This window comes from Penicillium chermesinum (genome assembly GCF_028974085.1).
Source record: "Penicillium chermesinum strain IBT 19713 chromosome Unknown utg000009l:1.0-952002.0:1.0-954369.0, whole genome shotgun sequence".
Classification (NCBI taxonomy): Eukaryota; Fungi; Ascomycota; class Eurotiomycetes; order Eurotiales; family Aspergillaceae; genus Penicillium; species Penicillium chermesinum.
The window spans coordinates 904,742-924,682 of record NW_026695319.1 but is presented as its reverse complement, the minus strand read 5'-3'; the positions used below and the strand labels follow the sequence as shown (position 1 = coordinate 924,682).

The 19,941-nt window shown below is 52.5% G+C and overlaps 12 protein-coding genes across 12 annotated transcripts; 7 read left to right on the top strand and 5 right to left on the bottom strand.

The window, feature by feature from the left end:
* Positions 1-14: 14 nt before the first annotated feature.
* On the top strand, positions 15-1,078 carry N7468_010814 (MDR family NADPH-dependent oxidoreductase; the record flags this gene model as incomplete). Its single annotated transcript, XM_058480109.1, has 3 exons — positions 15-383; positions 442-806; positions 883-1,078. 3 exons carry the CDS (start codon positions 15-17, stop codon positions 1,076-1,078), a joined length of 930 nt encoding a protein of 309 aa, XP_058325632.1.
* A 1,139-nt stretch (positions 1,079-2,217) lies between these two features.
* N7468_010813 (uncharacterized protein) lies at positions 2,218-3,658 on the top strand (the record flags this gene model as incomplete). The annotated part of the gene is made up of 3 exons (XM_058480108.1): positions 2,218-2,411; positions 2,467-2,840; positions 2,898-3,658. The coding sequence occupies 3 exons, from the start codon at positions 2,218-2,220 to the stop codon at positions 3,656-3,658; spliced, it is 1,329 nt and encodes a 442-aa protein (XP_058325631.1).
* A 1,137-nt stretch (positions 3,659-4,795) lies between these two features.
* Positions 4,796-5,167, top strand: N7468_010812 (uncharacterized protein; the record flags this gene model as incomplete). Its single annotated transcript, XM_058480107.1, has 2 exons — positions 4,796-4,811; positions 4,980-5,167. The coding sequence occupies 2 exons, from the start codon at positions 4,796-4,798 to the stop codon at positions 5,165-5,167; spliced, it is 204 nt and encodes a 67-aa protein (XP_058325630.1).
* Positions 5,168-5,691: 524 nt separating this feature from the next.
* Positions 5,692-7,254, bottom strand: N7468_010811 (SWIB/MDM2 domain-containing protein; the record flags this gene model as incomplete). The annotated part of the gene is made up of 3 exons (XM_058480106.1): positions 5,692-6,210; positions 6,263-7,126; positions 7,186-7,254. 3 exons carry the CDS (start codon positions 7,252-7,254, stop codon positions 5,692-5,694), a joined length of 1,452 nt encoding a protein of 483 aa, XP_058325629.1.
* Positions 7,255-7,624: 370 nt separating this feature from the next.
* Positions 7,625-8,959, bottom strand: N7468_010810 (proteasome regulatory particle lid subunit RPN6; the record flags this gene model as incomplete). The annotated part of the gene is made up of 3 exons (XM_058480105.1): positions 7,625-8,631; positions 8,685-8,912; positions 8,935-8,959. 3 exons carry the CDS (start codon positions 8,957-8,959, stop codon positions 7,625-7,627), a joined length of 1,260 nt encoding a protein of 419 aa, XP_058325628.1.
* A 243-nt stretch (positions 8,960-9,202) lies between these two features.
* On the top strand, positions 9,203-10,752 carry N7468_010809 (rRNA-processing protein SOF1; the record flags this gene model as incomplete). Its single annotated transcript, XM_058480104.1, has 4 exons — positions 9,203-9,205; positions 9,269-9,706; positions 9,797-10,338; positions 10,392-10,752. The coding sequence occupies 4 exons, from the start codon at positions 9,203-9,205 to the stop codon at positions 10,750-10,752; spliced, it is 1,344 nt and encodes a 447-aa protein (XP_058325627.1).
* Positions 10,753-10,840: 88 nt separating this feature from the next.
* On the bottom strand, positions 10,841-12,187 carry N7468_010808 (uncharacterized protein; the record flags this gene model as incomplete). Its single annotated transcript, XM_058480103.1, has 3 exons — positions 10,841-10,960; positions 11,050-11,538; positions 11,678-12,187. The coding sequence occupies 3 exons, from the start codon at positions 12,185-12,187 to the stop codon at positions 10,841-10,843; spliced, it is 1,119 nt and encodes a 372-aa protein (XP_058325626.1).
* A 1,055-nt stretch (positions 12,188-13,242) lies between these two features.
* N7468_010807 (uncharacterized protein) lies at positions 13,243-14,371 on the bottom strand (the record flags this gene model as incomplete). Its single annotated transcript, XM_058480102.1, has 2 exons — positions 13,243-13,469; positions 14,272-14,371. The coding sequence occupies 2 exons, from the start codon at positions 14,369-14,371 to the stop codon at positions 13,243-13,245; spliced, it is 327 nt and encodes a 108-aa protein (XP_058325625.1).
* Positions 14,372-15,304: 933 nt separating this feature from the next.
* N7468_010806 (phf1/phf2 family PHD finger domain-containing protein) lies at positions 15,305-16,456 on the top strand (the record flags this gene model as incomplete). Its single annotated transcript, XM_058480101.1, has 1 exon — positions 15,305-16,456. One exon carries the CDS (start codon positions 15,305-15,307, stop codon positions 16,454-16,456), a length of 1,152 nt encoding a protein of 383 aa, XP_058325624.1.
* Positions 16,457-16,472: 16 nt separating this feature from the next.
* Positions 16,473-16,700, top strand: N7468_010805 (uncharacterized protein; the record flags this gene model as incomplete). Its single annotated transcript, XM_058480100.1, has 1 exon — positions 16,473-16,700. The coding sequence occupies one exon, from the start codon at positions 16,473-16,475 to the stop codon at positions 16,698-16,700; it is 228 nt and encodes a 75-aa protein (XP_058325623.1).
* Positions 16,701-17,280: 580 nt separating this feature from the next.
* On the bottom strand, positions 17,281-19,079 carry N7468_010804 (CaiB/BaiF CoA transferase family protein; the record flags this gene model as incomplete). The annotated part of the gene is made up of 7 exons (XM_058480099.1): positions 17,281-17,492; positions 17,544-17,624; positions 17,665-17,838; positions 17,893-18,397; positions 18,449-18,572; positions 18,625-18,656; positions 18,717-19,079. Coding segments are annotated over 7 exons (1,491 nt in total), but the record flags the coding sequence as incomplete, so codon positions are not given.
* Positions 19,080-19,108: 29 nt separating this feature from the next.
* On the top strand, positions 19,109-19,922 carry N7468_010803 (riboflavin synthase; the record flags this gene model as incomplete). The annotated part of the gene is made up of 3 exons (XM_058480098.1): positions 19,109-19,139; positions 19,192-19,314; positions 19,375-19,922. The coding sequence occupies 3 exons, from the start codon at positions 19,109-19,111 to the stop codon at positions 19,920-19,922; spliced, it is 702 nt and encodes a 233-aa protein (XP_058325621.1).
* Between the last annotated feature and the right edge of the window lie 19 nt (positions 19,923-19,941).

The window sequence follows — 19,941 nt, the reverse complement described above, 5'->3', positions numbered from 1 at the left end:
GCTCACGTTCCATCATGTCTGATTCTCTGGTATTCCCATTCGGCTCGCCTGAACCACTCAAGGGACTACGCCTCGTTGCGCACCCTAGACCCACCTATGGGCCGGATCAGGTGCTTGTCCAATTCCTGGCGGTTCCCATCAATCCATTAGACTTTCTGGTCATTCATGGAAAGTACCCAATCAAGCCACAGAGTAGCATCGTCGATGCTGGTGAGACACTCGCGATTCCGGGCTCGGATGGTGCCGCTCGTGTTGTCGAAGTCGGCTCCGGCATCCAGCACCTGGCCGTTGGCGATCTGGTCGTTCTTCGGACCCATTGCAAAGGCACTTGGCGAACCCACGCGGTGCTCGGAGAGGACGACCTCATCCGCCTCCCGTCCACGGTACCCCCCCCGCCTCGCATCCATTTTACGCATGGGGATTGCTCCAGCGTACTTCCAGTTGCGGGAATACTGCTCACTCGAGCCGGGCGACTGGATCATGCAGAACGCCGCTACCGGGACAATCAGCCACTTCGTCAGTCAATTCGCCCCGCTCTACGGCGTTGGAGTCATCAGCGTGATCCGGAACCGGGCGAACGCGAATGAGCTCGAACGTACCAAGCGTTCGTTGCGCTCACACGGGGCCAGCCTCGTGTTGACGGAAGAAGAGCTCCACTCGACCAACGCTCTGGACGGGAAGAGGGTCGTGCTGGCGATCGATTCCATCTCGGACGATGATCTAGCCCGCCACATGGCGACCCGCCTCACGCCGGGTGGGACTCTCTCTGACGGCTGGATTTCTCCGTCCGAAGGTATCTTCCGAGGGTAATTTGCGACAATTCTTGTGGCAGCGCAATATCACGCTGAAATCCTTCCGATTAAGTGATTGTTTGGGGCGAAGGGCCGGGCCGCAGCAAGAGGCGCTCTTTGAGTGGTTTGCCAAGTTATTGGCGCAAGGGACCTTGAAGGCACCGGCACTTGAATACGTCGGGTGGAAACGAGGGACCCCAAGTCTCGAGGAGACTCTCCGTGAGGCAATTCGCCGGGCCCACGAGGGCGCGGTTGGATCTCGCAAGCAGATATTTGTGTTCGAGTAGGCTCGCGCTCGGGGGTTCGGACCATTCGCCCCCTTCGTTAGAGCCTTTGCTCCCTATGGTTATTCCTTTGGTTCAATTAGGGATTAGTCAACAGAATTTGCAATCGAGTGTGGTCCCGTAACTCCCCCATGCATGATGTGTTGAATAATCGTAAATTTCCGCCCTTCGTTCGAGGTGCGCCACCAGTCCAGATCCGGCTAGGGCTTCAGCCGCAACGCAAAAGGCCCTGCACGCCCATCAAGCTCTTTACGTAAAAGCATGTTTAAACGGGCGTCCGTGAAGAATATCCGACGTTCGTAGTGTTGCCAATAAGACCTCCCGTTTACCTTGTTCCGGGCATCTTTATAGCATTCGCACACCTATTCCCAGTCAGCAAGAAGGCCAACTTTCAAATCTAAATTCAAAAGACATTAAGGGTAGAGCAAAGGTGCTTCATCGTAGTATGTCCTTCCGTGTGACCCAGGACTGTTCCACCCCCCGGGGGTCCCCCGGGGGGGGGCAGCCTCGTGGGGGCCGATGGTGATGATCACGGTAGATCGACCCACGCCCGATCTGCAAACCCACTTAGCCCGTTGGGACAAGCTTCGCTTCGAGCCTCGGTGGCTGACGGTCTCAATGCTTCCCCCGCCTCTTCTTCAACTTCTCGTATTCCCTGCAAGCCCGTCCGCCTCCATGTAACCTTCCCTGGGTGGCATTCCACCACGGATCACGCCTTCTGCCTAGAGAACGTTGCCATCCCAAGGCTGTGGCTGCCTTGCGTCATGAATTTCACTGAATTTTGGACCTAAGGAAACCGGACGACCCACTTCGTATATTTCCTGCATCTACGGCTTGGCTACAATTGACCAAAGAGGTCTAGTTGGAGTGGGTCGCGCAGTTGCAGCCACAAAGAAATGCGAGCTCCCCAATAACCCAATTAGTTGTCACCTGGGCATCCCTGCAACGCATTACAAAGCGCGTGCCTGCAGGAAAGGTCCGAGAGTCCGAGAGTCCGAGCGAACATTTTGCATTGACGATGTTATTTTAGAAGCGAAGTTGGCATCGGCCTCGTCGTAGCTCAGGCGTTTTCCTCCTTCCAGTTGCTCGTGTTTGGGTTTGATTCGCATCCCACCCTCTGCAGAACATACATCACGGTCAATATGTCTCGTGAAGTAGAAAGGGGTCCTGATTTTCCGGCTTCAAGCCGTGCCTCCTCTCCATCTGATGCTTCGCCCGAATCGGGAGCTGAGAAGCAAGCAGTAGAGCAGCCGGCCGCACCACCTTCTCCGCCGAATGGAGGAGTCGTCGCATGGCTACAGGTTGTAGGGGCCTTTTTCTTGTTCTTCAATTCCTGGTGGGTATTGGGAAAAGTGAACGGGAAGAAGGAAACGCTAATTCGCCATGGTTAGGGGTGTTGTCAACACTTTTGGCGTCTTCCAAAGTTATTATGAGGATACCCTCCTCCCCGAGTATTCTGCGTCGTCCATCTCATGGATCGGCACGGTCCAGGGATTTCTGCTGTTCATCGTCGGCGTGGTGGTCGGTCCAGCGTTCGACAAGGGCTACTTGAAGACTTTGATTGCGCTGGGGACCTTCCTCGTGGTTTTTGGGTTGATGATGACTTCGCTGTCCACCAAGTACTACCAAGTCTTCCTGGCCCATGGTGTAGCTGTCGGCATTGGCTGTGCCTGTCTTTTCCTTCCTAGCGTGGCCACCGTTGCAACCTACTTTTCGACGAAGAGAGCTGTGGCCACTGGGATTGTCGCATCGGGAGGAAGCATTGGTGAGTCTGGGTCAAAGGCCAAATAGACGCTACCGCTGGCTCACATCCTGCATCTAGGCTCGGTGATCTTCCCCATTGTCTTCCACAGACTGATCGGCCCTCTGGGGTTTGGCTGGACCACGCGGATCATCGGTTTCATCGCCCTCGGGGGGCTCCTCTTCTCGCTCGCTGTGATGAAGATGCGTCTGCCGCCTGCAAAGCAGGCCCGCAAGATCGTCGACCCCTCCGCATTCAAGGAGTTGCCCTTCCTCATCCTGAGTGCGGCCTTGTTCTTCGCTTTCATCGGTCTATACTTCCCGTTCTTCTACTTGCCCACATTCATGAGTAGCTACCTGCACGCTAGCGAGAACATCTCCTTCTATATCATCGCTATCCTCAACGCCGCGTCTGTCTTCGGACGGATCACCCCCGGTCTTCTCGCGGACCGGGTCGGCTCCATCAACACGATCATCCCCATCAGTCTGATCGCCTCCGTCTTGGCCTTTGCCTGGATTGGAATCCGCAATGAGGCGGGCACGATCGTGTTCGCGATCATCTATGGCTATGCGTCCGGGGCTATCGTCTCCTTGCCGCCCACGATTGTCGCCAAGATTTCGCCGAACCTGAGCATTGTGGGCACGCGGATGGGAATGTGCTTTACCTTTGCCGGGCTGGGGCTGTTGATTGGAAACCCCATCGCTGGCACCCTGCTAGATCTGCCGAAGAGGATCTTCTGGAAGGCACAGCTGTTCAGCGCGGTCACGGTAGTTGCGGGTTCTGCGTTGTTCATTCTTCTGCGGATTATCATGGGGAAGAAGATTGGCGGGTGGAAAATGTAATGAGAACCTGAGCGCGCCGATTTACGGTTCCTTGTACGAAATTAGACATGAACTATAAACTGAACTCTGTGTTGGAAGCTTGTGCTGTAAATTTGGGGGATTGATTTCTTGTACCAACAAAACCCGCTTAAGGTCTCGGTTTTCTGACCCCCGTCAAGTTTGAACATCTCCAAGTGTCGACCAGCACTAGTACTAGAGAAGCTCATCGCAGAAATTTTGACTGTCCTGTGGTAAGCCTCGCGTTGCATCAGACTTCGGTTCGACACTTGTATTAGTCCAGGGGCCTTCCCAGTACGCGGTTCAACGGCCAAGAAAGTCGGCGTACATGACAGCCCCTGCGTAACTAGTGAAGCCCTAGGGCCCTAGAGGCTCGTCTTAATCTTATGCACCGTGCGCACGTACTATCAGTATACGCCGAGAGTTGTCAGACGCTGTCGATGCAAGTCGGTCGTTGCAGGAAATGTTTAGCGATAAGATCGGCGGGAGCGCCCGAGGGGATGATCCTTCTCGCTTCTTGGACCCCACAACTACGTCTCCCACTCCAGTAACTTGCGTTTGACTAGATGTGGCCGCTGGAACCGAAGCAAATGAAGACCTGAAGTCGGACGCTGAGAACTCGACAAGGGTTGCATATCTGACTATCCACCTTTCGGGACTTGGCGCAAATCTCTTCGTGCATGAAATTGGATCCTCTTTAGGGAGGATTACAATTTGCCAAATCGTGACTTCAGTTCGGACATGAGATTTTCCACAGAAAGCATAGACTGTACCAGTAGCCAAGAGCAAGTCATGGATGCAACTCGAGTCAGCTACGCGCCCCGTGGCGAGTTCGGTCAATTCGTAGATGCATCGCATGCCGCGGAAGCAAGACCGTGTGCTCTCGCGAAGGGCGACATACCAACTTACAGCCCCCAATAAGAGCTAGCTGCTACCTTGAGGGAGATACCTGCACGAACTCTGTCAAGCTGCTCATCAGGAGATGTCCACAGAAAACTCGGCGGTCGAGCGCGATCGCGTGCAGATCTATTGAGGGTATAATGACCTAGCAGCTTCGGCTGGAGCTAACATCTCACGTCGTCAGCTCTCTGGTGGGATATATTTCGTTCGATAGTAATCGTACCCCGCTGACTACGCACTATGTCTCACCCGTGCAGTGAGGTGTCCCTGGGGCAACGATGTCGATTTTTCGAAGAAACGCGAGTGAATCAAATCAAGAAAGTCTATTACAGCGAGCTGTAGAGACCGCCTGTTCCTGTCTATGGGTCGTCCGATGCCTTTTGAATCTTGCCTTTGGCAAGCCCTTTCTATAGCATATTAAAAGTGTCGAAGGATCTATTAGGGGCTCCACTACCGACCACGGCCAACCAGTCTTCTTCCCCCTTCGACCTCGAATTTACCGATGGCGGAGCCCACTTCACCATGGCAAATGCCTTCTTCCCTCGATTCGCGGAAGGCCAGGGGACGGACGGGGCCTACAAGATATTAGAGGAAATGTTTGATGATGAGTAAAATAGGGTTGTTGAGGCGAGACAGGAAGAGTGATCCGGTCTAAAGGCGCTTTTTTGATAAGCTCTCGGTCCTCATTGAAGGACAGAGGTTAAGTGCACTGACTCTGTTCCTAGGGGATGTGCCTGCTGGTGATATGCAGTTCCCGGGGCGCCATTCATGGGTTGGAGGCTATTGATGCACGTTGTTTCCCATTGTGGATTCGGAGTGGTCGTACGGGATGTTGGATGCTGGGCAGGAGTTGGTGGAGACGAAGCGTCCCAATTCGTTTACGTGACCTGGTTATCGTTGTGGTATCCAGGGATGGAATAGATGGCAGGCAGATGGAAGAAACGTGCTTGTGAACATTCGAGAAGTTTTGCGCAAGTTGATTAATCCTACCTTTCAGGCCAGCGACACCAAACCATAACCCCGCGAGCGCCTTAAGAGACAAGAATAACATGATGAGAAAAGAAACGAACAGGAAAAAAAAAAGGAGAAATAGAAAAAAAAGAACGTCTCCTCGATAGATACATCCATTCATCCGTTCATCGAGCGCCTGCGGCATCAGGTCGAGCCAGCATGTACCGCACAGCTTCTCTTGCAACATCGGTGTCCCAAACGCTGCCATCACCTCCGCGGCGAAATTCGGGGCCGTTGGTGTCACCTCCAGGGCCGATGTCGCCCATGATAGTCTCGAGATCGCGACGTTGGGAGTTAACCCAGCGCCTGACAAAGTTAGCTGGGTCCTTGCTCAGCGCAGTAAAGAAAGAGTGGCGGGCGCGAGAATGCTGCAGGGCTTGCGTGATGAGGGCGAGTTGGTCGTCCAAGGCAGCGATCTTACGCATACCGGCGGTGTACTCGGGATTTTGGAGGAGGCTGATCATCTTCGCACGGAGAGGGTCGTCAACAGCGACCTGGATATCATAGATGGTAGGGGTAGGGTCCTTGTGAAACTCCTCGTCGACGCGAATAGTGTAAGGGAGCTTGATAGGGTCGATGGGGCTGGTATGGGCTGCAATGCTGTCTGGGATGAGAGGGAAGAACATTTGCTCGCGATGGAAGATCTGTGAGGAACGTCAGTTAGGTTATCAACAAGGCCAAGGAGGGCTTCTTTACAGAGCGTAGACGGTGGTCGCAGCGCACTGTGCGCTTCTCCTCGTCTTCTTGTAGCTCCATCGCGCGGATATAGTCCCAAATTCCGAGCACAATACCGCTCCGTGTCTCCTCTTCGACATCAAGCACCTCCGCGAGCTCCTTGCTGAGCTTGAACCGTTCGGGCACCTCATCCCGTACCAAGTTCAAGGTGATGTTCAGATTTTCTTGCGAGCTCCGCGCGAAGTTGATACAATCAAACTCGGCATTGTCGGGCACTGACGTCGCATCGGGTGGGATTTGAGGCTTGTTCCAGCTGATAGGCTTGACCTCGTCTGGAAGAGCATTGGCGGGCTTATCGAAGTCAATGGTGATGTTCTTGAAGAAATGTGAAAAGCGTCGAGACGGCTTCGCGACTTTCTCAGTCTGCTCGCCTTCCTTGTCCTGCTCCATCGCGTCTTCCGCGTCCTCGTGAGCAGTGGGGTCGCTGTTGTCGTCGAGCAATCGACCTTCAATGCGTACTTTGTACCGACCGGAGCCTGGGTTGTTGCCAGCCCCCTGCCATGGCTGGTTCTCAACGGTATTGGTGATCCAGATTCGCATGGTGCGGTACTTCTTCACGGTCTTGCTAATCGAGTCTTGGATATCCAATCGTTTGCGCACGACGGCCGCATCGAGGCGTTTTTCCAGGTCTTGAAGGGATTTGTACTGCTGGACACCTTCGCCGATGATCAGGTCCTCTATACCATCCGGGATGTTCTTGTCGGTAGGCTTGCGGGCGCGTCGTTGAGCGGCTTCATTGTGGTGGGCAATTGCGCGTTGAGTCTGAGGAGCCATGTATTGAGGGGGGCACGGCGTGTTGCTGGGCCATCGCGCCGGGCATCGCGCCTGTAGGAGGTTAGCTGGTTTGGATAAGAAAAGAAGAAAGGGGACAAACCGGGTTGGACATGGCGGCGGGGCGGGGCTGGAGAGCGCTGGGCGGCTGAGGGAAAGCCGCGGGAGAAATTGGGCTGCATTGGAGCGTTGATTGCGGATCCAGCAAGTAGGGGCTCCAGTTGGATGGAGTGGGTGGAGGTTGAGGATGAACCAGGACGAGAGTCGCGATTCTTTTGGCGCGACGCTAAGCCCAATCGGGAAAGCAGTGCATCCGGCCTAGATGGCAACTGGCGTGTTCGGCTTTCAGTGGCCAGGCACCCCCATAGCTATGGACGATGCGTCCTGAAGGTTATCTAGGAGGTCCTACATAGCTACTAAACTTGACTTAACCCTGTACGACTTTCCTAGATGGGAGATACGATCCTCGCGTGCTGCCGTAGCTGCGGTTGGGTTTATTTCCTATGAATCTGTTGAACATATCGCATGACCATGATCCCGTTTTCCTGTCCTCTACTCCAGGAGCGAGGCCTGGTTAGTATACAGACCTTCCACCACATTGCTGAGCTTCTCAATGGTCTCCAATGCGGCATCGTAGGCCTGGTCGCGTTCTGTTTCGTCATACACAATCAGGCAGCCTGAGCCTTGATCCAACACACCGATGATCACCTTATCCAAGATCATCTGTGACAACTTCCGCTCCACTTGTTGGGTATCCAGGCCCACCATCTTGGCGATGTGGTCGAGTTCTACCCGGCTGAAGGGCTCAATGACCTTGATTAAGTTCTGCTCCAGCATAGCATCGTACAGGCGACGCAGGTGATTCCGAATGAAAGTGTCGCTGCCAAGCTCGTACCGGTAGTCGGAAAGGGCCTTCTCATAGTCCTCCAATGATCGGTTGGAGTGAGCCCGCGCAACAGACTTCATAGCCTCCAAGCGTGGGCTGGCGTATTTCTGGGCTTGCTTGGACCCCAAGAGTTGGGTAACATCATCCACTAGGTTGAGCATAATCTTGCAGAGCAGCATATACTGCAGTGCCGCGGTAGCCAACTCGCCCTCGTCAAGCGAGTTGTATCCCTCCAAAGCCTCAATGAAGTAGGAGAATGCCGTGTTGAAGTCCTTGTCCTCTGCGTGCAGCATACCGCTCTGCATGTCAAGTCCAGCCTGTAGATTAGGTGGTGTGTAGACAGAGGCAGCTGATGTTCGCGCGGCTGTCAGCGCTGCGCGTGCCTTGGCCTGATTACCCAATGCATGGTATACTCGGGATTCGAGAAGCTGCACCTCCACCAGCATGAGTTTATCATCCAGTCGCTTCAACTCCCGGAGCAAAGAGTTGATCAGAGTTAAAGCATCGTAATATTGCTGCTTCTGCATATAGATCGCGACCATCCGTGCCTGGAGGTTCTGGCGCAGGAAAGACCGTCGCTCGGCGACGGCCCATTCTATGCATGACTGGATAACGGTAATTTGGAGGTCGAGAGTGTTCGGGATTTCGCTGACGAGGTCCAAAAGCTGGCGAACTATTCAGATTCATTAGAGAAAGAAGCCCAGATCCCCAGTCGGTGCAACTTACCCAGCTTAGCGGTCTTTGCCTTGGCAAACGACGAGAAGGTATCCCGGCTGGTCTTGATGAGTTCGGCAATCTCTTGCGGCTTCTTAGCATCGCGGTAAAGCTGTCCCAATCCAATCAATGCATGTTCGTAGTCTCGCGATGAGGCCTCCGTAGAGCCCGGGCCGGATGAGAGAATCTTTTGATAACTGGCAATGGCCTTGGAAGGGTCCTGCTTCGCCAGGTCCCGCACTTCCTGTATCCGCGGTGAGACCTGGAGAGGAGGAGGAGGAGGACATGATGGGGAGGGCCGGAAACAGAGAGCCAACAGATATTGAAATAGATGGTGGCTCACGAGAAGGGGAAAGACGGGAATAGAGATGGGTTGTTGATACGTTGGCTGAGTGTCCGTCGGGGAGCTTGAAGCTGGCAGCTGCAGGCTCACCGCCCGCTTAGCAAAGCGTTATGTCAAACCCAAAAAAAAAAAGTTCCCTCCGCTTGGCACTTTCCCCGAATTTTTGTTTTGGTTACAACTGCACATCATGGTGAGTTCCGAGTGATTGCGAGGGGTTCCTGGGCTATCTAGATTAATACTAACTCTTCAATAGAAAATTAAAGCCCTCTCCCGCCCAACAGCGTCGCAGCAGGCCCCAGGATCCTCCGTGGTCCGCCAGTCGCGGAACCTGGATCCATCTCAACATCCTTTTGAGCGGGCCCGAGAATACACTCGAGCTTTGAAGGCCATCAAAATGGAGCGCATGTTCGCCGCTCCTTTTATTGGTCAAATGGGGGATGGACATGTGGATGGGGTCTATACCATGGCAAAGGACCCAAATTCATTGGAACGTTTCGCAAGTGGCAGTGGCGATGGTATGGTGAAGGTTTGGGACTTGACAACCCGGGAGGAGATTTGGCACACACAAGGGCACGAGAATATGGTCAAGGGATTATGTTTTACTCCAGAGCGGAAGCTGCTGTCCTGCGCCAGCGACAAGACCGTCAAACTCTGGGATCCGTATCATTCATCGCCCGAGGCTGCGCCACTGGTACGTTTTTCTTTTTGTTTGGTTTTTTTTTTTTTCTGGGGTGCATTCCGAAATCAGCGCAGCGCTAATCTACTTGACTTCGGGTTTTAGGCAAGCTATTTGGGCCCCAGTGCTTTCACAGGCCTTACCATGCATCGGGATCATCCTTCTTTCGCGGCATCTTCCTCCGTGATCTCGATCTATGATCTTTCTCGCCCGTCCGGCGCAGCTTCGCAGACACTGCACTGGCCCACCAGTGTTGATACAATTACCTCGGTCGCTTTCAATCAGACCGAGACATCTATCTTGGGCTCTACTGCCCTTGATCGCTCCGTCATCATGTACGACCTTCGTACTTCCTCGCCTGTCCACAAGCTGGTCCTGAAGTTCGCATCCAATGCTATCGCCTGGAACCCTATGGAGGCTTTCAACTTTGCAGTGGCGAACGAAGACCACAATGCTTACATCTTCGATATGCGAAAGACAGATCGTGCTTTGAACGTGTTAAAAGACCATGTTGCTGCCGTTATGGATGTTGAATTCAGTCCTACTGGTGAGGACTTGGTCACAGCTTCCTACGACCGTACCGTCCGTCTTTGGAACAGAGCTCGTGGACATTCCCGGGATGTCTACCACACACAGCGAATGCAACGGTATGTGATGAGGATGGCATGCAAAAAAGATTATAATCGCTAATTCATTGTAGTGTCTTCTCCGCCAAATTTACACCCGACAGCAAGTATGTGCTCTCTGGAAGTGACGATGGAAACGTGCGTCTGTGGAGATCCAATGCTTCGGACCGCAGTGGCGTCAAGAGTGCACGCCAGCGTGCCAAGTTGGAGTATGACCAAGCTCTTATCAAGCGCTACTCGCACATGCCCGAAATCCGCCGCATCAAGCGCCAGCGTCACTTGCCTAGACCAATTAAGAAGGCCGGTGAAATCAAAAACGAGGAGTTGTCGGCTATCAAGCGTCGTGAAGAGAACGTGCGCAAGCACACCAGCAAGGCTGATCTGAAGCCACGCAAGAATGAGCGTGAGAAGATGATCTTGACCCGGGAACAATAAGCACGCAGCAACATTACTTGATAATATGTGGGCGAGCTGGCTGTGCAAAGAAAAGATCCCAATAATACACATTTGACGCGTCAGAAAGCTATTCATATGTGAGATGGACTGGACACTTGTCTTTGTCTTTCGCCTTCGGCTCGCAGGTCCTTTCTCCTCTTTGAGCTGCGGAGGACTCGCCCACCGTTCTCGGGAGTGCTTGGCGGCTCTCGGGTTTGCAGACCGGATGAGACCGCACGATCCACCCCAGAGAGATATCTTGCAAGCACCTGGAGTGTACTTGGCATAACAGAATACCAGTTGATCATTTTCGCATATACGGGCAGCCGGAGGACCCCCCCCACGACCGCTATCCACCGTGGCCACGATCTCCCGAGCAACCTCCACCGGCTCGAGGTTCGGCGCCAAAAATCGATTAGGAGTTTTGATCCAGTCAAACAGCGGGGTCGCCATCTGTCCTACCTCTACCAGAAGCATTTTGATACGGTCATTCTCTCGGAGTTCAGCTTCCAATGTTCGGTGTAGAGCACTCAATCCTGCCTTACTGGCCGAGTAGTCTGAAAGGCCCGCCGGTGTCGTCTGGCCCAGCACCGAACTGATGGTCACAATTGTCCCACCGTTGTCCACATCCGAAATGATTTTCGGCAAGAACACCTGGTAGAGATGGAATGGTGCGAGAAGATTGGTGCGCAGCGTTTTCTCTGCCGCATCAGCAGGCAATTCCAGCAGAGGCAGCCCATTGACTCTCGCTGCTGCACAGTTGATGATGACAGTCGGTGTCCCCAGCTACGGAACATAGAAATATCAGCAACTGGTCTTCAAACGCATAACTTGATCTCGTATCTCGGTACTGTAAGGTAACCCGTAGATGGTATGTTGCACCACGAGGGGAAGAGCAAGCAAGGGCAAATGAGTTAGCACATACCTTTTCTTCAATCGTCTCTTTCACGGCCTCCAACTCCTGTCGATTGCCTACATCGCATCTGAAATATTCCACATCCTCCCCCAGCGTAGCCTCTAATTCCCCCTCCGCAAATACCTTGATATCCAAAACGGCCACGCTCGCCCCCTTCATCCCATAAAGTTGTGCAATCAAGAGCCCCAACCCACTCGCGCCCCCGGTAATAAGCACCACTTCTCGCTCCGAGTCCACCATCCGGGGAATGCCGTACGCTATGCGATGGTTCATCACCCGCGCCACGTAAACCACGCTCAGAAAGATCAGATAGCCGACCGCAATAATCCATGCGGGATGTGTGGGTGGGGTAACTTGAGCGCGCAAGCAGAGGACTAGGACGAATGCGAGGAATGGGTTGAAGACCGTGCGAATGAGCACTTTCACGAGAGTATCCAAGGTAAGATGCTGGAGCCAGGACTTCGAGGGAGCGCGCGGTGGAAGGACGCTCTTAGTACTGATTTTTGGCGGGGATTCCATTTTGACCGCGGATCAAGCCTATACAGGCTTTCTTTTGGCGATTGCCGGGGCTGCAGTGTTGGTTCCGTGGGGTGACAACTCCTGATGTTTGGGAGGAAGATCGAGGTGTGATGAGATCCCGGCGACGTGTCCGTAGGCGCTAACAGCGGGCTCAAGCTTCACATCTATTGCTGGGCAGACCCGGTCGACTCCATGCTCGGTGTACCTTTGCGCTGCTCTGCTTATTCCAGCATGTTGGATAGGAGGTTTGAGGTTGACATGTCCAAGCGTCTTATCGCGTTGATAAGATCGGATCGCCATGGATCTCTGTCAGTCCCCTTTCCTCTTGACCCGGCCTTCCGGCAGCTGCACTGTTCTCAGCGCTGGAAAAACCTTCATGGTGGCGACCAAGGGGCCTATTTCCAAGGTTCTAGACAAAAATGGACGCGGCTACCTTGAATTTCGAACCCTGTCTTACCAATACTGGTACGATAATGATATGCTGCCCAGGTTGACGCTCTCGTGATTGTATACTCCAGTCATTGTGATAATACGACAGCAAGGGCAAATATTGAAAATGGTACGCACTGGCAATGGGCAGTGAACTATCTGGCCCTGTTGAACTCTCTACTAGCAGTACTGGTAGAACTGGTACAGAAATGCATGCATAGCAGTATCAGGGCGACGCCCTTCAACTTGAAGCTCCAAGGTTGGCAGGAAACTTGTAATATTTGAAGCTCGGAATTAAAGGCTCGTAATCTTCTATAGGCAGTAAGTCCTACTGTTACTAGCACAGTCACGGTGACGCTGGTAGCAATAAGATTAAAATACCCTGGCATCAAGTGTACATTGATGCAATTTAACTCGAACTCGCAAGATACTGCAGAGATCTAGGATGCACGGGGGAATGAATGCAGTGGACAGGAATCAGCTGCCTCCCAATACCTCTCCCCTGCACCCCCGGCCGCACAGCAACAACATTACCCATAGAATATGGTGGCTAACATATCAGGGTTGTGGTGACTTATAGAAGGCCCTGCAGCGATCTTCTCGGCAAACTTCTCCAGCTCCTTGTATCACCAAGTCTCCAGGGGCTGGTGGGGAGGACGGCTGACACTCTTGTCGAAGAGGTAAATCCAATTGTGTGATAGACGTCCTTGTGCCATTCTAGTAAGATTTCCTGTAACAGATGTTCTGTTCCTTGTTCGTGATAATTTGAGGAATGCAGTACGATGCGCTGATAGAGAGGATGATCTTATATAGATGCCATACGGGGGACAAGTTCCTGTCGGTGTAAGATAATCTCGGGATTTTTGCGTCCAATGTTAATTGTGACCACAAGTTTCACAGATGATGAGGAAATCTCTGCCAACTATATGCATCAAGAGCAATTTGTGCGGATTCTGATATTCCTACACCACCCGCGCGAAAGTCTGTATGCACTCAGTCCCATTACCAGTGTCCTGACAACCACCCACATTTCTATTTTTCCTCCTACACCTCCCCTCTTGGTCTCGATCGCTATCAACCTGGAATTATATTAAGCATAACACAAAGATCAATATAAGATACACAGGTTTAGTTTAAAGAACACGGGATGTACGTGAAGGATTGGCCTGTACACTGGCCTAATCTTAACCCTATTAAGCTGGTCTGGAATATACTAAAGCGTAAACTTTTTTGTATATTTGAAGATCTTATATAGATCGGAACATTTGAAGAGGATCAGGCCTATTGTAATGAGTGTATTGATGCTGTATAGGATACGTTAGACCGGACGAAGATTGATATGTATGGGAAGAAGGATGGATAAATTGTGTGCGAACCAGGGCTATTATGCCGAGATATTAAGCAAGGTAATTCTGTATGTAAACCAGATTATTCGGTTTATTGAGCTTTAGTATAATCCAATAAGGATTGGGGGTGAAGGATATATAACCATGAATATACATAGGTATTTGATGGCGTAGGTGAAGCGGTATACACACGGACTTTTGCTCCCTATTGTATTTGTATGAGGACAATCAGCTTTGTATTTGTTGAAATCGGAGCCTAGCAAAAATCGGCCTCCTTAGTCCAATTTCCAATTGTGACTGTTGTTATACCGAGAGTATTCATGTCATCATAGACGTTCATCGCATGTAACTCGAGAACGATTAAATCATGGAAAGATGTTATTGCAAGTTCATGTGAAGGACAAGCCATGATTTTTGCAATCAAGGTTCACGTTTCTGCACTAAAACAGAATCGACAATGCTTGCTTGTTCGTGACCACTCATCCCTTAGTCGAAAAGCTTGCGCCGGAGGAACAAAAGTAAAGACGAGATATTGGTCCCGAGTTTGGACCTGCTGAAGCGCCTGTCGACGGTGTTCCGATGACCTTTGCAAGCTGTTGCTGGCGATGAATGGGTGCTGCTCTACTTCCTTCGCCAGTTGCACAAAAGAATCCTCGGATTCGAATTCAAGTGACAATAACTCAGAAGATATGGGCTCAGAATACGACTGAGGCACATTCGAGGTAGATCAAAAGTAGTCTATTGGAGGTAGAGAAAGTAGACTGGGAAAGTGTACGAAGGTAGGAAGGTAAGCAGAGTCTCAAGCGTGATCGATAGGTTATACTTCGTAATAGGTAGAGAATCGGAGTGGGACCCGATAAGCCGATAAAGTCACGTGGATATATACAGATCCTGGCTCGCCTGGGCATGATTCACCCGAATAACCTCATAGTCTTCACTGACCAGATCACTAATTGGTCAATCAGCGAAGAGGATGCCAATTCCCAAATTGCGTGGTAATTTTTACTAGTTGCGGCTCACTTCACGATATGCAAGTGAATGGTGCAGGGAGCCTGCGCGCAGTATAAGAGCCCCCCTCCCTCCATCGTCTCTTTATCTTCCTCTTCCCATCCCACAGTTTCAGCTTCCTCTTTGGCTCTTGGAGTCACTTCAGTTGCTCTAATATTCTCGATTCCTTGGGTTTCTCGATCACCCTTTCTTTTTCCGGCCTCTTTTAGTATCTTCCTTTGCTCCTTCTCGTCCAGGATGACCAAAGCCGTCGTCAAACCCTCTGGAGTCCAGGACAGGCAGCAGCAGGGCCTTCCTCTCCCACACTCTGTCAAACAGGGGGGGGATACATGAGATGGAACCCTCTGATGGTCGGTCCAGCCGGTCTGGCCGAACTCTCAAGCCGCCCAGCACCTACGTGCCGGCTCCACTGGGGAGGAAGGTGAGGAAACGCCCCGCGAAGACTAATAAGAGGAGCGTGGTGTGCGGAATATGCAACCGGGCTAACAGTCCCAATAATAACCTCATCGTTTTTTGCGATGGGTGCAACGAAACCTGGCATCAGCGGTGCCACGCGCCTGCTATTCCAGAGGAGGTGTTGAAGGTCGAGGAGGCTGAGTGGTTCTGCTACAAGTGCAGGCCAGCGCCCCCTGCTGAACAGCAGGGTGGCAAATCTGTCTTGTCCGGGGCCGTCAAACCACCATCTATCTCCCACCCTCGTCTGCGGCCAAGGGTACCCAGAGAGTCCCTGGCGTCTGGTGAGTCATTCTCACCAGATGACAGGCGGGCATATCTGTCTGCCCTGTCGCACGCTGAACTTGTCGAGCTGGCGATGGATACTTCGATTCAACATCCAAGCATACCAATGTTTCCATCTGACATGGTGGACCGAACAAAGTCTCTGTACCCGACATACACCGGGCCACTTCATGTCGGAGCATTGGAGACAGTCCAGTGTGTGGGTGCTTTTTTAGCAGGCCTCATGTCACCCTCACAGCCACGCTTTTCTTCTCCTCCTTTACGGGAGAAGAAACTCGAATGCTTCCCGAAGAGGAAGCGTACCGGTGACACCTCGTTTGCTCCTCTGTCTATTGAAGAACAGCCATCTCCCAAGAGGGCTCATGCTGTTTCGGCCCAGCCACAGCCGCCTGCGACCACCTCTCCTGCTTCGGCCAGGACAGCGGATTCTCGGCGCTCAATCCGCTCCACACCCGCAGCTCCTCTTCCAAAGCACCCTCTTTCACGTAGTGCATCCGAAATCCAGTCGCATGCTGCCTTGTCTTACCGAGGCTCGACCATTGAAGACTCCGAGCCAGAAACCGAAGATCATGAGCTTGATGTCATTGATGATCACCGTATCTACCCTCCCTCCGGAGGTGGTTTTCCTACACCTGTTACGGCTGCCGAACTTGATATCATTCAGGAGACAGATGACTACCCTACCTTCAGCCACTCTCTACACGGCCCTGCGAAGAACCGCCACCCTGGGGCCTACCGCCACACATGATTAATGATCAATGATCATGCTTGCACGCGCTGCGGTTTCCCTACAAACTTCGATGAACTTGACACTGTTCAAGAGGCAGATGATTGCTTTCTCTCCCTTCGGCCTCTCTCCACTTGGCTCTATGACAAAGAGCCATCTCGTGCTCACCGCCGTGCATGATTATTCCCACTATAGGTTACTGACACATGACGTCTACGATTCGACGCTGCTGCAACCCTGCCCTGACGGAACATATCCAAGTTGATGCTGGTCATCTTCGTGGTATCATTATGCGGCGTGATTCTTTTGTACTGGTATTTGGATTTAAAGGAGTCTGGATTATGGAAGGGGGGCGCCCTCGGGATCTATTCTTATATTTGTGTTCTAACTGTATCTTTGCCCCGGGAGATGTCACCTGGGGACCGAGAATATCACATTCTTCATCTGCCGAGCAAGTCTCGTAAGCTAAAAATTTGGGGGCCATTTCAAGACAACGCAACGGACTTTGTATTCGGAATTTCCAGACAAAAACTCTGCGCGAGTGTTCTCGAAAACCTGCGTCCTATTTGGCCCGTACTAGGCTTTGATTAGCAGGAGGTTGATCTGATCAGTTGATAGATACCCGCTGTCGACTGCGGTATTTTCAGGATCCATCAATTTATGCACGTAAGTAGCTGCTAATGGAGAAATGGCGGATCATACCGGAACTGTCTTCACCAGAATTGTGTAAATTCGCCGCTTCCCAAGCTCAAACGCCAAGGTCCAAGCGATGCGCGGCGTTATCCTATGTACAGATGTAAGAAAGGTTCCGTAAAAGCCACCACTTTCAGGTTCTATTTGAAAAATCAAGACACGACTCCGTCTTTCTTCAGCTGCTCTATATCCGCCGCTTCATAATTCAGGATGCCAGATAAGATCTCATCAGTATGTTGTCCTAGAGTCGGAGGAGGCGAGCGCACGCCCGGGGTGGCCTCGGAGTATTTGATCGGCGTGTTGACTAGCTTGATGGGGCCACAAGCAGGATGATCGACCTCGGTAACCATCCCACGCGCTTGAACTAAGAAATATTCAGTACCTGAAAGTGAACATGGGCTCGAAAGGGACTTACCATGCGCGTGATTCAAAGTCCCTTGGATATCATTGACGGCAGCGTATGGCATCCCGCTTCCCTCGAAGATCTCGAGCCACTCTTGCGTAGTTTTTTTGCTGCGTCAAATTTTCGATCATACCATCGAGATCAGCTCGGTGTTTGACACGGTCGCGGTTGGTGACGAATCGAGGGTCCGTCTTCCATTCGGGAAATCCAAGGCGATCGGACAGAACGCCGAAGAGTCGATCGTTTCCGCCACCGAAGAGAATGTCGCCGTCGAGGGTCTTGTAGCTTCGGTATGGTACAATAGAAGCTGATCATGCAATTGAGTTGAGATCATAGGCCAATTAATTCGGGGCAAACTTACGATGTGCCGTCCCCCAGCGTCCCGAGTCCTTCTTCCCGCTAATCAGGGCGGAGCTGGCCAAATTGGACAGCGTCGCCACCTGACAATCGCTCAGACAGGCATCGATATGCTGGCCCTTCCCTGTGCGCGCACGGGCAAGTAGAGCCGCCATAATAGCATTCGAAGTGTAAAGACCAGTGGTCAGGTCCGTGACAGCCACACCGACCTTCACTGGCGCGCCGTCTCGCGCTCCGGTGATGTGCATGAGGCCGAACTCAGCCTCGACCATCACATCGTAGCCCGCGCGGTTGCTATAAGGACCTGTTTGGCCGTACCCGGTGATACTGGCGTAGATCAATTTTGGGTTGATCTTTTGCAGTGTTTCGTAGTCCATGCCATATTTTCTGAGGCCGCCAGGAAGGTAATTCTCCACAAGGACGTCGCACTCCTCTGCGAGCTTGTGGAGGATCTCGACCCCCGACTTGTGCTGGAACGACAGGCCAATCGATTTCTTATTGCGATTTACCTGTTGCTTCAATTAGCAGCAGTGGGGTCCGACAGTATCCAAGGTCCATACAGCTAGATAGTATGCGCTCTCCCCTGGACCCTCCCTGGACGGGTCTTGGTATGTGGCATAGGGTGGACCCCAAGCTCTTGTATCATCACCACGGACAGGATGTTCGACTTTAATCACGTCGGCACTGTCGGCGATTCATCAATTGTTCTAGATAGGGACGAAACGCGGATCCTTACCCTAGATCGCCCAGAATCTGAGTACAGTATGGCTACGCAACATCATTATCAGCGTGTATACTAGTAGCAGCGACCAGAGGATAAATACTTACCCCTGCTAGGACGCGGGTCATATCAAGCACTCGTATCCCAGACAATGGCAAGGTACCATTCCGTCTCGAGACTGTACGAGAAAAGCTGCGCGATGGCTGCCGCATCGCATACCTTGCCCTGGGGCCAGCTTGCCGGGCCACAGCATTGAGCGTGAATGCAACTGACATTGTGTACGTTCCCTCCCCGGAAATTCCAATGTTCTCAACTGTACGAAATATACAAAGAAAACGAGACTCCAACGGTGCAACTTCCACGACGTGCGGGAAGAGGCGTATTTGAAGCGCCGTAGATCCAAAGTCGCCGTGGAAACGCCGACACCGCTTGCGTGGAGCTCCGAAGCCGAGGTCCTCCGAGCCACCGTTCTTTACATTTGCCGTTTGGCGCACACACGATGTTCACTGGGCTAGTTGAGACAATCGGGAGTGAGTATCTTCGATGATCGTATTTGATTGTTTGCTTATGGATACTCGACAGCCGTCACGGCCCTAGAGCCCCTCGATACCTCCCAGAGCGGGGGCGGGGGTACCTCGCTCACGATCTCCGACTGCGAGAGCATTCTGGGGGACGCGCACCTGGGGGACAGCATTAGCGTCAATGGTGAGCTCGCCCCTTGACTCTCGTGTCTCTTACAGGGGAGTCGGATCTAACTGAGAATAGGTACCTGCCTTACCGTCACTGAGTTCGACAAGACCTGGTTCAAGGTCGGCGTCGCACCGGAAACATTGCGCCGAACCAACCTGGGCTCGTTGCAGCAAGGCTCATTCGTCAACCTCGAGCGTGCAGTCTCAGCGGATACCCGCATGGGCGGACATTTCGTGCAGGGCCACGTTGATACTACTGCGACCATCCTTTCCGTAACGCCTGATGGCAACTCCCTCGTCTTCCGGCTTCAGCCGCGCGATCGGGGCATCCTTCGCTACGTCGTGGAAAAGGGCTATGTGACCTTGGACGGCGCCAGCTTGACTGTCACCAAGGTGGTGGACGGTCCGGACGGGTTCTGGGAGGTCATGCTCATTGCCTACACGCAGGAAAAGGTGGTGACCGCGGGCAAGAAGGCTGGCGAGGAGGTCAACGTCGAGATCGATATTGTGGGGAAATACGTCGAGAAGAGTGTTCAGGGCTACTTTGCCGGTACCGCGGGGGGAGACTTTGCGGTCCTTGAGAAGATGGTGGCACGCATTGTCGAGGAGAAGTTACAAAAATAAGGGAAACCTGATGAATGAC